The sequence below is a fragment of the Odocoileus virginianus genome, chromosome 21 (assembly GCF_023699985.2).
Source record: "Odocoileus virginianus isolate 20LAN1187 ecotype Illinois chromosome 21, Ovbor_1.2, whole genome shotgun sequence".
NCBI lineage: Eukaryota > Metazoa > Chordata > Mammalia > Artiodactyla > Cervidae > Odocoileus > Odocoileus virginianus.
In genome coordinates this window covers 563191-579385 of record NC_069694.1, presented here as the reverse complement: position 1 = coordinate 579385, position 16195 = coordinate 563191, and the positions used below count along the sequence as shown (strand labels likewise).

At 41.7% G+C, this 16195-nt stretch overlaps 1 protein-coding gene across 1 annotated transcript in view; it reads left to right on the top strand.

The window, feature by feature from the left end:
* ATP10D (ATPase phospholipid transporting 10D (putative)) overlaps positions 1-16195 on the top strand; it is a 125869-nt gene that overhangs the window by 55059 nt on the left and 54615 nt on the right. Inside the window, 4 exon segments of the mRNA XM_020890259.2 lie at positions 4133-4239; positions 4522-4653; positions 5060-5187; positions 5308-5560. Coding sequence (XP_020745918.2) covers positions 4133-4239; positions 4522-4653; positions 5060-5187; positions 5308-5560 — 620 coding nt within the window.

The following is a 16195-nucleotide window of genomic DNA, read 5'->3' as shown; positions in this document are numbered from 1 at the left end:
AATAGTTTGCAGCATGTATATCTCATGTAGAACTTGTGTTCAGAATATATGTCTTTCTTTATTACTAAATAAAATGTCTTTATTATTTGGTTGTTGTTCAATAAGCAAAGGAACAATACAGTTTTTAAATAATCGAAAATATTGGACTTCACAAAAGACAATACATGGATGATAGATATCTGTGTGGAAAGATGCAAGTTAAAGCCTTAGGAGTGTAACTCCTCAAATAAAAGGACTGACTATTCCAACTTTTCACAAGATTGTAGAGAAACTAGAATATGCATATACTGCTGGTAGGAATGGAAAAAGCACAATCACTTTAGAAAGTAGTTTGGACATTTCCTAAAAAATTAAAATACACACAAACTTTATGATCTGGTTATTCTACTCATAAGTAGTCACTCAAGGGAAAACACTTATCCATATACTAACGTGGACACTGATTTTCAGAGCTGCTTTGTTTGTAACAGCCCCAAGTATTCCATCAACAGGTAAATGGATAAACAAGTGATAGAGCCATGCAATGAATACTGCTCTGCAACAAAAAGGAATTCACTAGTAATATATGCAGCAACATGGATGCATCTCAAAATGATGTTGAGTGAGAGAAGCCAGACAAAAAAGAATATATACTGTATGATTTGATTTATGTAATTTCTCAAAAAAGAAAGCTGATTCAAAATGATAGAGAGCAGATAGTGGGTGCCTGGGTGAAGGAGGAGAGGAGGAAAAGATTACAGAAACACGTCAGGAAACCGTAGGAAGTGATGGATATGTTCATTTTTCTAATTGGAGTCATGCTTTCACAGGGGAAACATGTCAAAACATCAAATTTTGCACTTTAAATGTGTACAGTACATGTATTTACTGTATGATTCTTGTTATTCTTCAATCAAGTTGTTTAAAATTTTAGAGAACTGTCAAGATGGAAGTTTAGAACATAGTAGTAGCATCTTTGAGTAGCATCTGGTACAGATGGATGTTGGGAGGGACAGGAAGCTGTGCAGTTGGAAAAGGGAAAGGATTTAGTCCAGATAGAGAGATAATGCCAGACTTAAACCATCAAAAATAAGAAGATACCAAGGCAGACAACTAAATACAAAGAATGACTGACGTTCTAGGTAAAAGGACCAACATGGGTAATGACATAGGGGCCTGAGACCACAGTGCATTTGTGGAGTCATAAGTGGTTTAAGTATGTTTGGAGGGTATGTGAGCAATATAGTAGATCATAGAGAGGCGAGATGATGAAGGGAAGTTAGCAGGTGATCCTGCCATCAGAAACATGCTCATAAGTTTAAGAAGAATAATTTTCTAGTATCATTTTCTCAACTGCTGACTATTTATACAATTTCCTGTTGTAATTGGACGATTTAGGGGTTGTCATTTTTTCTGACCTGGACTTCCAACACCTGAGGTCCAGGTCAAAAAATACCTTAGAGTCCAGTTTGTACAGCCCCTTACTGGGAACGCTGACTCCCCTGACAAGCTCAGACTAGGTTCTGGCACAATTCTGGACAGGAAAGAATAGAACGTTAGTCTGTTTCTGTGTGGTCTGGAATATAGTACTCTGCACAGCATCTGAGTCAGAGCATGCGTATTTAGTAGAGTCAGCCCAGGTGGATACAGTAATTTTTTGTGAAATAGTTTTTAATCTGCTGAACTAGATCCTTACATTTTTCCTGCTTTGCGGCCCATTTTCTAAAATGAACAGAAATTGAGATGTTCAGGCTCACACTGTATTATTGGTGGCTCCTCTGGCCCTCTCACTCTCAGGTAGCCCTGACTTTTCCCTATTTGTGCCCGTGTTGTATGCTGAATATCAGATTTCTATCATAATAAATATACTATTGTTATTATACTTAGACATTTCTATATGAATCACCACCTGTTAAACCACAGAGGCCAAGACTATCTAAGTCTGTTTTTCTGTTCTCAGCGTTCAGGTGGGTGTGCTGGGTATATGGTACATGTTATATAGACTCTCGAATGGATGAAGGCTGTAATTAGACGTTCGTGTCTTGCACAGAATTTGAAGGCCTCATATCATACATGCCAAATACACACTCATCGAGTGCAGGTTGTGTTTAGGATTTGGAGCCAGTACAATCAAAATAAAAGTTGGGCTTTCATGTAAAGGTGGTAAACCAGAGTGATGTAATGGTGAAAAATGAGGATCCCAAGGTAAAAATCTTAATACACTAAGAAATTTTGTAACTGATGCTTTTGTGTATTATATCTGTTCCTGTAAAGGTTCTAGGAATAATAAATGCTATGCTGTTGAGGAGCCTAATCAAGCCTGAGAATGCTACATGGGAATGTAAATATTGGGATTAATTTCCTCATCTGTAAATCCAGGAAGTATTGATAAAATTAGGTTAAACCCAAGGACATTGCTGGTTCTGACTGTGACCTCATGGGTCTCTCTTTGTGCATAAACCCATATATATGAAGGAATGTAAACACACACCTCTTAAAAGAAAATGCTTTGCAAGTTAGAGGAGTAAAAAAACAGATTTGTCTATTTTCTTACTCATTTGAAGAGTAGGAAAGCTCTTCAAACTTCTCTTGGAGAGCTTTCTTTTTTCTTTTCCTTGCAAGATAGCATGGATAGCAGATACACTGACAATTTCCCTATATATAACAAAGAGGAAACAACTCATAGACTGAAGTATGTTGCTTAGAAAATAAACTGACCTTAATGCTGAAATTTAGTGTGCGTTTTCACAAAATATGTGAAATACCTGGCTTTTTGCTTATTTTTAAAAAGTTTCCAATGAGTTTGCTCTGCATTTTTACCACTATAGTAAAATTAAATCAAGTGATTAAGCTGATTATTTTAAAGCTGTTTATTACAGAAGATTTCCAAATATGCAGAAGTAGGAAGGAGAGTGTAATGAGCATCATGGCCCCCCCCCCAGTTGTAGCTGTTTTATAGTTTGCCCTCCTCCCACTTCCTTCCCTGTATGCCTCCGCAGCACATCATTTCACCGTAAATACTTCACTATGAATGCACAACAGAAAAAATCTTTATAGAAAAATAGTCATAGCATCATTATAACATTTAAGTAAATTAAGAACAATTTCTTGGTAGTATCTAATACCTAGTCTTTGTTTACATTTCTCTAATTGTCTCAAATTTTTTTATAGTTAATATATTCTAACCAGGATCAAAACAAAAGTGCACATGTTGCATTTAGTTGGTGTGTCTCTAAATTTCCCCTCCCAGTCCCTCCACCACTTTTGCCCCCTTCCCCCAGCTTCCCCCTCTCCCCCCACCCCCCACATGCCACTCACTTGTTAAATAGACCAGATCATTTTGCCTGCAGAGGTTACCCCTGCAGATTTCATAGATTTGGCCAACTGCATCCTTGGGTGATGGTTTGTTTCCTGAAAACTCATCACAGACATTTAGAACCTGATGAAAGAAATACTGTCCAGAAAATGACAAATGTGTATGAATGTACATACATAGACACACACAGGGAAATGTTGTATACAGTTTCAGAGGCTTCACAGATCCCCTGATGCCACAGACCCCTGTTTGATTCATCCTCATAGAAGCTTGATTAGATTCCCAGGGGTATGAGCAGTTTCTGTCCCTAAACTTCTGGAGGCCTTAATGTCCTGTAGTTACGTTAAGATGCGTATTGTCAGCCTTACCCTTTCATTATAAGGTTCCCCACCAGCCTTCTACCTAATAATTTTAGTAGCCACTATTATTGCCCAGGGATAATCCTTGATTTCACCAGGACCGAGGTAGGAATTTTCTAATTCCATTAAGAACTTTTCCCTTATAATTAGGAACTTTTCCCTCATGAGCTATTAAGTTACTCCCAAATTCAGTTTCTACTATAGAAAGTAGTTTTCTTATTTGGATTATCTTTTAGTGTTTGTAGTACTAGTAGTTAGGAAACAATGAATGATAGAAAACAGTGTTAGAAACCTGTTGTGTCTTTTTTTCCCAGCCAAAGTGGGAAATAACTAGAGGAAGTACATCAAGATTTGAAACTTTTCCTGTGAACTGCTTAACTTTATACTCTGATCAAGAAAACTCAAAATTCATAGTGTTTATTTTTACATTCCCATTTTTGCTATTTAAAAATAAATCTATATGCTGTCTTTTTTATAGAGAACATTCCAACAAAGAACGCGTGGGTCTCAGTAAAGAGAATTTATTACTTAGAGGATGCACCATTAGAAACACAGAGGCTGTCATGGGCATTGTGGTTTATGCAGGTTGGTTAACTTCTGACTTTTCACCATCATCTCCTCTGTGCTTTTCTGCAAGTTAACATTTTCTACTTATTCAAATGCAATCTCTAACAGCAGAAAGGAAATTTTGTCTTGATAATCATTTTTCTCTGTTTTTCTAAGTGGATCATGAAGGGAAACTAAATTTAACCAAGTGTATTACATAACTACTTTTCATTAAATTGTCTGCCAGAGAGATTTAAAAACATGATATTTGCTACTTGGCTTTAATTTCCACATATTCTGAATGTTGTGTCACCCATGTAGGCCATGAAACCAAAGCAATGCTGAACAACAGCGGGCCAAGATACAAGCGCAGCAAATTGGAAAGAAGAGCAAATACAGATGTCCTATGGTGTGTCCTGCTTCTGCTTATAATGTGCTTAACTGGTGCATTGGGTAGGTGGAATTTCATTATTTGCTGACATCTTTCCCTCAAGATATTCATTTTAAAGCATTACATTTTCAAAATGATATTTATGAATTTAAGTTTGACTCCAGTAAGTGGGGATGGTTATTTGCCAATAACTACTTTCCTCACATCTTCATCTCTCTCACTCTCTAATTTGAAAAGCATTAGTAATTGATTACATGTGGCCACAGCGGTAAAGGGACCTGGGAGGAGATGTAAAGAGAGAGAGGCAGAGGCAGGAGAACATGCAGTCTTTTGAATTCGAATTTGTTTCTCAAACACCTGGTGTTCGACAAAAATAAATACTATCATTTCTCTTTCTTTAGAAATAAAGTTTTATATTTGCATAATATATACATCACATCCTTTTGATGTCTCTGCATTTTTTGAAAGGTCATGGAATCTGGTTGAGCAGATATGAAAACATACCCTTTTTTAATATCCCTGAGCCAGATGGACATACCATATCACCAGTGTTGGCGGGTTTCTATATGTTCTGGACCATGATCATTCTGTTACAGGTAATGTCTGTTGAGCTCATCATGCAGTTTTAAGATCTTTGCTACTTATCCAGCTCCATATGGCTTTTCATTTGTTCTTTTCTCCCTTTAACGTTTTTAAAATTGTTTGGTTCTTCTTAGGTCTTGATTCCTATTTCTCTCTATGTTTCCATTGAAATTGTGAAGCTTGGACAGATATATTTTATTCAAAGCGATGTGGATTTCTACAATGAGAAAATGGGTTCTACAGTTCAGTGCCGAGCCCTGAACATCACTGAGGATCTTGGACAGATTCAGTACCTCTTTTCTGATAAAACAGGAACCCTCACTGAGAATAAGATGGTTTTTCGAAGATGTAGTGTGGCAGGCTTTGATTACTGCCATGAAGAAAATGGTGAGTGTTGAGTGTCTGTAAAGATCAGCCTTGAGGTTTGTCTTTTTTGCATCCACTTAACAGTTTGGTAATTCTGGCACAGAAGTGCGATATTTAATCATTGTGTACTGAATTCCCTCAGATGCTCATAGAGTTTCATTTTGTCTCTTTAAAAGTTAGTAGGTCAAAAGTTAGTCAAGAGTTGGTGGGTTAGAGTCTGCTTCTGTGATTTTTTTTGACCATGGTTTCTCTGAAAGGAAAGGAAATTGCTAGCAGTTGTGCAAGGTTTGGGGTTAGATACGGTGTCAGTGATCCTGCGTTACAGATATCTTTGAGAATCTCATTAAACTCTGTGGACCATGTGTGTGTTAGTCACTCAGTTGTGTCCGACTCTTTGTGACCCCAGGGTCTGTAGCCCGCCAGGCTCCTCTGTTCATGGGATTCTCCAGGCAAGAATACTGGAGTGGGTTGCCATTCCCTTCTTCCTATGGACCATATCCCTTAAAAAATATTTTTTATTTTTTTTAGTGCTCGGGGCTGGTGCACTGGGAAGACCCAGAGGGATGGGATGGGGAGGGAGGCGGGAGGGGGGATCGGGATGGGGAACACATGTAAATCCATGGCTGATTCATGTCAGTGTATGGCAAAAACCACTACAATATTGTAAAGTAATTAGCCTCCAATAAAAATAAATGAAAAAAAAAAGTAACTATAATTTAAAAAATATATATATTTTTTAAATAATTCCAAAGGGACGACAGTCTTCCCTTACCCCATCACTCAGCCCATAGGTAACCGTTGGTCCCTGGCTAAGAATACCTATTTTAAGAAGAAATAAGATGAGTAGAACTTTTGAGGCTAAGGAAGTAAATACATAAATTGCAAGTTTTCTTTTAAGAATTGAACTTCGTTAATTTTATTATTTGCAAAAGTAAATATACTCTTATAAAAATAATTCTGAGAAGTGTCCAAAACAAATTAACCTAGAGGTGAACCACTGTTAATAATTTGAATACATAACTATCCATTTCTTTATGTATATCCTTATATATGTGAAAATAAATATTTGCACATTTCTGTTGTAAGTTATGTAATAATATTGCTTTGCAATTTGCTTTTTTTATTCTTCAGTACCTCATGGGCTTTTTTCTAAGTCAGTTCAGGCGTTAACATGAAATTCATAGTATCGCGTTGTACGTGATCAAGCTTAGTTTGCTATTATAGCAGTGTGTGTGTGTGTGTGTGTAAGTCTATGCAGTTGTGTGCGGCTCTTTGTGACCCCACAGCCTGTAGCCCTCCAGACTCCTCTATCCATTGGATTCTCCAGCAAGAACTCTCACGTGGGTTGCCATGTGCTCCTGCAGGGGATCTTCCCAACCCAAGGACTGAACCTGTGTGTCTCTTGTGTCTCCTGCATTGGCAGGCGGGTGCACTCAGCGGGTAACAAATCCACCTGCAATGCAGAAGAAGGGTTCGATCCTTGGGCTGGGAAGATTCCCTGGAGAAAGGAAAGGCTACCCACTCTGGTATTCTGGCCTGGAGAATTCCATGGACTGTATAGTATAGTCCATGGGGTCACAAACAGTTGGACACAACTGAGCGACTTTCACTTTCTTTACCACTAGTGCCATCTGGGAAGCCCATTATAATTATAAAACTTGCAATTAACATCACTTATTCATTCAACAAATATTTTGTGAGCTCATAACATGTGACATGAGTTTCTGATGTAGCTTAGAGTTTAAGGCAAGAAGATAGACAAGATGAAAAATTATAATGTACAAAATAAAATTCCTCATGCAATATCCATTTCTGTACACATATCTAAAATTGGTTTTGCTAGATCCAGAAGTATGCACATATAGAATTTTTATAGATCCCACAAAATTTATCTCTAAAGCTTTGTGCTAATTTATATTCTTACAACCCAGAAGAATAATGTCTATTTTTCATACCCAACCATAATGGGATGAAGCTATTCTTTTTAATTTGTGAGTTTTGTAGATGCAGTTAGCATTTCATTGTCTTAATTTTTCTATAATTAGCAATGAGGTGCTAACTTTTTATGTTTTTAGCCGTTTGAATTTCCTTGACAACGTCTTCCTGTTTTACATGTCTTCCTATTTTACAAATGAGTTTTTCTTATTCTTAGTAATCTGTGGGAGGATTTTATCTATTAAGGCAGGGTTGATATTCAGCTTGTATGTCCCTGTCTAGGTTGTCTCTGGCCAGTGTCCATTTTCATTTGTGCACTTGTATTGAACCTTTGTTCAATAATTTGAATTATTTGAAAAACAATAATTTGAATACCGATGCTGACATAATTCTTTTCTTCTACATGTGGCAAATACTTCTCTGATTTGTTATTTACCACTGTATTAGTTTTCTATTGCCACATAACAAGTTACCACAAATTTGAGGGCTTCAAATAACATATACTGTCTTATAGCTTCTGTGGGTCAGGAATCTGGGTTCAGGTGGCTGTGTCCTCCCTGAGTCTCTCACCAGGCTGAAATCTAGGGGTTGGCTGGGGCTGTGATCTTCTCTGAGGCTCAGGGTCCTCTTCTTAGTTCCCCGGTTTTGGGATTGTCAGAGTCTTGAGGTTGTAGGACTATGGCCCTTGTTTTCTTGCTGGCTGTCAACTTGGGTCTGTTCTGAGTTCATGGAGATAGCCCATCATTCCTTGACCCGTGACCTCTGCACAGTGTGGCAGCTGCTCTTCAAGGCAAGCAGCAGAACCTCTAGCTTCGGATTTCTCTGACCTCAGGGATGTTCTGCCACCTCTTTTTACTTGATGAGGTCATACCACTCTGAGTGGACCACTAGTAATATTTTAGTGCTTTTCTTTTGAATATTTTTTCCTGTAAACATTAATATATGTTTTTTTAAACAAAGTGACATCGCAGTGTGCTTTAACTTTTATAACCGTTTGTCTTGAGACTTCATTATGATTGCCTTTCCGTTCGCTTCTTATTTTTCTAATGGTTATGCTGTATTGCATTGTAATAATTGCCACAATTTATGTAACTGACCAACCACTAGTTTAGCTTGTTCACAGTCACTTGCTGTAGTAAACAGTGCCGCAGTGAACATCACTGGAGTTAAACCCTGTGTCCATTTGTGAGATTAGTCTTTTCCACAATTATCCAACTATAAATCCCTATTTTGGGGAAGTATCGTATAGCAGTAATGCTTCACAAAATACATGGTGGGAAGCACTGTATTATTTTTTGTACTTGTGGGATTTAATTTTGTCGTATCTCAGCTGATACCAGCCCTCTCTCTCCCTGTCACTCAATATATACACTGCTGCCCGGTGAGTCGTCCTCTTCTGTGGCCGCTTGTGCCGAGAAGGTGCCGAGTGACTGAGAATCACATGCTACCAGGACGGAACTGTAATTGGCAAGATGCCTGTCTGTGAACCAGGGAGTATTACACCACCTCTGGGAGGTGTTGACATTGCCTGTCCACACGTTTCTACCATATATACATTCAGAGCTCCTAGTCTCTTGTCTGTGAAAGTGAAAGTCACTCAGTTGTGTCTGACTCTTTGTGACCCCATGGACTATACAGTCCATGGAATTCTCCAGGCCAGATTACTGGAGTGGGTTGCCATTCCCTTCTCCAAGGGATCTTCCCAACCCAGGGACTGAACCCGGGTCTCCCGCATTGCAGGTGGATTCTTTACCAGCTGAGCCACAAGGGAAGCCCAAGAATAATGGAGTGGATAGCCTATCCCTTCTCCAGCAGATCTTCTCAACCCAGGAATCCAACTGGGGTCTCCTGCATTGCAGGTGGATTCTTTACCAACTGAGCTGTCAGGGAAGCCCTCAAGAGCCAAGTCTCTTGTCTGTAATGGTTTAAAAACAAGCATATGCATACACACACATCCCTCCCTCTCTCTCTGTCTCTCTCTCAGTGCTGAAGGTGATAGTGATACAGGCTAGCTTTCCTCAAAACTTAACCCCAAGGCCTTAATATATTCACTGAACTGAAAACCAGTTAAGCCTTCAGGATTTTCTGTCAAAAGAATTGCCTATGAGATATTTCCATTGAAAATGTTACTGGGAAATAACCCGTTACTCTTATGCAGTTGAACTAAATACATTTGATGATACCATTTCTCATTTTAAAGCCTTGCAACTTATAAATCTGGTTCATGGATTAAGCATCAGCAACACCCAGGTGTATGTCAGAAATGCAGAGTCTCAGGCCCCTCTTTAAAGCTTCAGTTAAAATCTTCATTAAACAATACCTCAGGTGACTTGTATGCATATTAAAAAATTTTAAACTCCTTTAAAAGATTGCTGAAAAAGAATGAATTTTAATAAATATTTAGTTTACAATGGTCTTAGATTTACAGAAAAGTTATAAAGATATTGTGCATTCCAGTATGCTCCTGCCCAGTTTCCCTTGTTAAGATACATTTGTCACAAATAATGAACCCATATTGATACTTCATTGTTAACTAAAATCCAGGCTTTATTGGAATTTTGTTAGTTTTTACCAGAGGTCTTTTTTGTCTCAGACCCCATCCAGGACACCACGTAACACTTACTCATCATTTAGGTGCCTCTGGATTTTGAGTTTCTTGGCCTTTCCTTTTTTGGATGACTGCTCAGATGGTAAAGAATCTGCCTGCATATACCTTGTTCATGGATCAGAAGAATCAATGTAGTGAAAATGAGTATACTACTGAAAACAATCTATAGACTCAATGCAAGCTACCAATGGTATTTTTCAAAGAACTAGAACAAATAATTTCACAATTTGTATGGAAATGCAAAAAAAAAAAAAAAACCTCGAATAGCGAAAGCAGTCTTGAGAAAGAAGAATGGAACTGGAGGAATCAACCTGCCTGACTTCATACTCTACTACAAAGCCACAGTCATCAAGACAATGTGGTATTGGCACAAAGACAGAAATATAGATCAGTGGAACAAAATAGAAAGCTCAGAGATAAATCCACGCACCTGTGGACACCTTATCTTTGACAAAGGAGGCAAGAATATATGGAGAAAAGACAATCTCTTTAACAAGTGGTGCTGGGAAAACTGGTCAACCACTTGTAAAAGAATGAAACTAGAACACTTTCTAACACCATACACAAAAATAAATTCAAAATGGATTAAAGATCTAAGACCAGAAACTATAAAATTCCTAGAGGAGAACATAGGCAAAACAGTCTGACATAAATCACAGCAGGATCCTCTATGACCCACCTCCCAGAATAATGGAAATAAAAGCAAAAATAAACAAATGGGACCTAATTAAACTTAAAAGCTTTTTCACAATGAAGGAAACTATAAGCAAGGTGAAAAGACAGCCTTCAGAATGGGAGAAAATAATAGCAAACAAAGCTACTGACAAAGAATTAACCTCAAAAATATACAAGCAACTCCTGCAGCTCAATTCCAGAAAAATAAAAGACCAAATCAAAAAGTGGGCCAAAGAACTAAACAGACATTTCTCCAAAGAAGACATACAGATGGCTAACAAACACATGAAAAGATGCTCAACATCACTCATTATCAGAGAACTGCAAATCAAAACCACAGTGAGGTACCATTTCATGCCAGTCAGAATGACTGCTATCCAAAAATCTACAAGCAATAAATGCTGGAGAGGGTGTGGAGAAAAGGGAACCCTCTTACACTGTTGGTGGGAATGCAAACTAGTACAGCCACTATGGAGAACAGTGCAGAGATCCCTTAAAAAACTGGAAATAGAACTACCATATGACCCGGCAATCCCACTGCTGGGCATACACACTGAGGAAACCAGAACTGAAAGAGAGACGTGCACCCCAATGTTCATCGCAGCACTGTTTATAATAGCCAGGACATGGAAGCAACCTAGATGCCTATCAGCAGATGAATGGATAAGAAAGCTGTGGTACATGTACACAATGGAATATTACTCAGCCATTAAAAAGAATACATTTCAATCAATTCAAACCCTAGGTCAGGAAGATCCCCTGGAAAAGGGAGCAACTGCCCACTCCAGTATTCTTGCCTTAGAAAATTCCATGGACAGAGGAGCCTGGTGGGTTACAGTCCAGGTGGTCACAAAGAGTCGGACAAGACTGAGTGACTAACACTTTCACTTTACTTTTCACTTCAAGAGTTCTGAGAGGCACTCTTTAGGGATTTTGTAGGATGTCCCTCAATTTGGATATGTCCGCACAGTGCCTTTATGATGAAGCTTGTAAATCTGATGGACGTAGTGGCAGCCTTTAGTGGTTTCTAAGAACAAGGATTTTGGAATCAAGCCTCCTAAATCTGATTCCCATCTTCACTTCCAGCAAGCTGTGTGACTCTAGGCAAGTGATATAATGTCTCTGGGCTATGATAAAAAAGGATTGGTGATATTAATAGTATCTACTTCATGGGGGTGATAAAGAGGATAAGAGAAGTTAAATTATGAAATAGCACTTGGGGACTTCCCTGGTGGTCCAGTAGCTAAGACTCAGCACTCCCAGTGCCGGGGACCTGGCTTCAGTCCTGGTCAGGGGAGCTCAGTCCCACATGCTGGAACTGAAAGATGCCATGTGCTGCAGCTAAGGCGTAGCACAGACAAATAAGTAAATATATTTTTTAAAAGCACATAGAGCATGACACAGAATAAATTCTTTATAAATATTAGTTGCTAGTATTGTTGTTGTACCTAGAGGAAGAAACGGCAACCCACTCCAGTGTTCTTGACTGGAAAATTCCATGGACAGAGGCACCTGGTGGGATGTTGTCCATAGAGTCACGAAGAGTCAGATACGACTGAGCAGTCGAGCACTTTGTTATAATGATTGTTGTCAAAATGAGAGATAGGCTTGTCTGTTGAGAAACTCATGGTCCAATGTGGGAGGGACACCTGGAAACATAAAAGTACTTTTTTAAGTGTCGTAGGTTTAAAGTCAGTGTTGCCTTTCTATGTTGTTTTGATTTTCAAGCAGTCAGTTTTGGAGGTGGATTTGTACTGGTCAAGGTTTGAGGCTTTGAAGATATTGACCTAGAAATTCTTGGAATGCTGGAAATATGAGGAATTAGAATAAAAGTCTTTGTGTCAAGGCTGTGTGGATGATACAGTTGAAAGAAACTCAGCTGAGTGTGCTGTTTACAAGCAGGTGAAAGTTGGAATGCTGGAAACGTTTGTGTAATTAGTTCATAGCAAAATGTTCAGTGGAGGATATGGGGATGATATAGTTGAAAGAAGTTTATCCGAGTGTCCTATGCTTTTCATTCTTGTGTTTGGCGCTTTGGAGAGCACGTTGAAAAGTGTGATAAATGTTTTGTTCCATAGGCTAATGCTCACTTCTTCCAGATATCACATAAATGTAGATAATAGACTGTGAACAGATTACTGGATGTTTGAACAGGAGCATTGGAAGAAAAAAGAGATTAGGATTAAATAAGAGAGAAATAAAGTAGTTAATGTAGCATCTAACATGGTACCTACCTTGAGACAAAGGAAACATTACAGATGTTGTATACTTTCTCTTACGAGCTGAAAGGCAAGAGTTCTCTTGCCACTTTGAGGTGTTCAGAAAACTTTTAGAGTCTACTTTAGGAGACATAATAAAAGTCTTGATGATCATTTGGGTAGATTTTGTTTATCAGTATAATAATAAACCTTTGCTTCTGTGCTCAATTTTTAAAAAAACTTTCAGAGTCTAAAAGTATGGCTCTTAGTAGCTCTGTTTTCTGAATTACATTGTAACTTTACTGGTCTATTCATTTCTCATAGCTTCCCAGAAATGATTAAAGGTTGAGTTACTGCATGTCTTCTGCTATTTCACTCTTAGGTTTATCAGTCCCTGTTGAGCAAGTTCCCCCTCCAGGAGCAGCTCAGCCGTCTGGCTTTACGCTAATTCCACAGTTCCTTGCTGACAGCTTTCCCTAATGATGGCTATGAGAAATTCCTGAAGTGTGACCTTCATGTTTATATGTGTTGTATAGTATTTTAATTATTTTAAAATGTATAATTATTTTAATTATTTGAAATGACATATCACATTGTCAATATGTACATTTTTTTAGCTACTCAAGCATTTATCAACCTGGCACTGTTGACATTTGGGCTGGGTGACTTTGTCTTAATGGGGGTTGTTTAGGATATTCAGAAGCATTCTCGGCCTCTGCCCATTGCATGGCATAGCACTCCTTCCAAGATGTAATAGCCAAATTGTGAACAGGCATTGCCAGATGTTTGCTACGGGATACATCTGACCTTCGTTCAGAATCACTGAGCTGTAACCTCTTGTCTTCAAGTGACTGTGTGCTGTGCTGTGCGGTGCTGTGCTGAGTCATTTAAGTCGTGTCTGACTCCTTGCAGCCCCGTGGACTGTGGTCTGCCAGGCTCCTCTTCGTGTCTGACTCCCTGCAGCCCCGTGGACTGTGGTCTGCCAGGCTCCTCTTCGTGTCTGACTCCTCGCAGCCCCGTGGACTGTAGTCTGCCAGGCTCCTCTTCGTGTCTGCTCCTCGCAGCCCCGTGGACTGTGGTCTGCCAGGCTCCTCCTCATGTCTGACTCCCTGCAGCCCCGTGGACTGTGGTCTGCCAGGCTCCTCTTCGTGTCTGACTCCCTGCAGCCCCGTGGACTGTGGTCTGCCAGGCTCCTCTTCGTGTCTGACTCCTTGCAGCCCCGTGGACTGTGGTCTGCCAGGCTCCTCTTCGTGTCTGACTCCCTGCAGCCCCGTGGACTGTGGTCTGCCAGGCTCCTCCTCGTGTCTGACTCCTCGCAGCCCCGTGGACTGTGGTCTGCCAGGCTCCTCTTCGTGTCTGACTCCCTGCAGCCCCGTGGACTGTGGTCTGCCGGGCTCCTCCTCGTGTCTGACTCCTTGCAGCCCCGTGGACTGTAGTCTGCCAGGCTCCTCTTCGTGTCTGCTCCTCGCAGCCCCGTGGACTGTAGTCTGCCAGGCTCCTGTTCGTGTCTGACTCCCTGCAGCCCCGTGGACTGTGGTCTGGCAGGCTCCTCTTCGTGTCTGACTCCCTGCAGCCCCGTGGACTGTGGTCTGCCAGGCTCCTCTTCGTGTCTGACTCCTCGCAGCCCCGTGGACTGTGGTCTGCCGGGCTCCTCTTCGTGTCTGACTCCTCGCAGCCCCGTGGACTGTGGTCTGCCGGGCTCCTCTTTGTGTCTGACTCCCTGCAGCCCCGTGGACTGTGGTCTGCCAGGCTCCTCTTCGTGTCTGACTCCTCGCAGCCCCGTGGACTGTGGTCTGCCAGGCTCCTCTTCGTGTCTGACTCCTCGCAGCCCCGTGGACTGTGGTCTGCCAGGCTCCTCTTCGTGTCTGACTCCTCGCAGCCCCGTGGACTGTGGTCTGCCAGGCTCCTCTTCGTGTCTGACTCCTTGCAGCCCCGTGGACTGTGGTCTGCCAGGCTCCTCTTCGTGTCTGACTCCTCGCAGCCCCGTGGACTGTGGTCTGGCAGGCTCCTCCTCGTGTCTGACTCCCTGCAGCCCCGTGGACTGTGATCTGCCAGGCTCCTCTTCGTGTCTGACTCCCTGCAGCCCCGTGGACTGTGGTCTGCCAGGCTCCTCTTCGTGTCTGCTCCTTGCAGCCCCGTGGACTGTAGTCTGCCAGGCTCCTCCTCGTGTCTGACTCCCTGCAGCCCCGTGGACTGTGGTCTGCCAGGCTCCTCTTCGTGTCTGCTCCTTGCAGCCCCGTGGACTGTGGTCTGCCGGGCTCCTCCTCGTGTCTGACTCCCTGCAGCCCCGTGGACTGTGGTCTGCCAGGCTCCTCTTCGTGTCTGACTCCCTGCAGCCCCGTGGACTGTGGTCTGCCGGGCTCCTCCTCGTGTCTGACTCCTCGCAGCCCCGTGGACTGTGGTCTGCCAGGCTCCTCTTCGTGTCTGCTCCTCGCAGCCCCGTGGACTGTGGTCTGCCAGGCTCCTCTTCGTGTCTGACTCCCTGCAGCCCCGTGGACTGTGGTCTGCCGGGCTCCTCCTCGTGTCTGACTCCTCGCAGCCCCGTGGACTGTGGTCTGCCAGGCTCCTCTTCGTGTCTGCTCCTTGCAGCCCCGTGGACTGTGGTCTGCCAGGCTCCTCTTCGTGTCTGACTCCCTGCAGCCCCGTGGACTGTGGTCTGCCAGGCTCCTCTTCGTGTCTGCTCCTCGCAGCCCCGTGGACTGTAGTCTGCCAGGCTCCTGTTCGTGTCTGACTCCCTGCAGCCCCGTGGACTGTGGTCTGCCAGGCTCCTATTCGTGTCTGACTCCTCGCAGCCCCGTGGACTGTAGTCTGCCAGGCTCCTCTGTCCATGTGATTCTCCAGGCAAGCCTACTGGAGTGGGTTACCATGACCTCCTCCAGGGGATCTTCCCAACCCAGAGATCAAAACCCACATCTCTTATGTCTCCTGCATCAGCGGGCAGGTTCTTTACCACTCGTGTCACCTGGGAGGCTCTATAAGTAACTGCTAAGGACATGTAGCAGATACTTGTCAGACTTTGGAGTCATGAAAATTCAAATTCAGATCCCAGCTCTACCCACTCTGAACTGTTTACTATCTTACTCTCCTTAGCTGCAAAGTGGAACAGTGATCATTTCTAGCCAATAACATTAAAGATAAAATGTATATAGATACAGCTACATGTAGTGTTTATATAAAGGACTTAGCACAGAATGTGCAATCACAGGCAGTGGCCCTGGCAAGGTGGCCAAGGATCAGCAA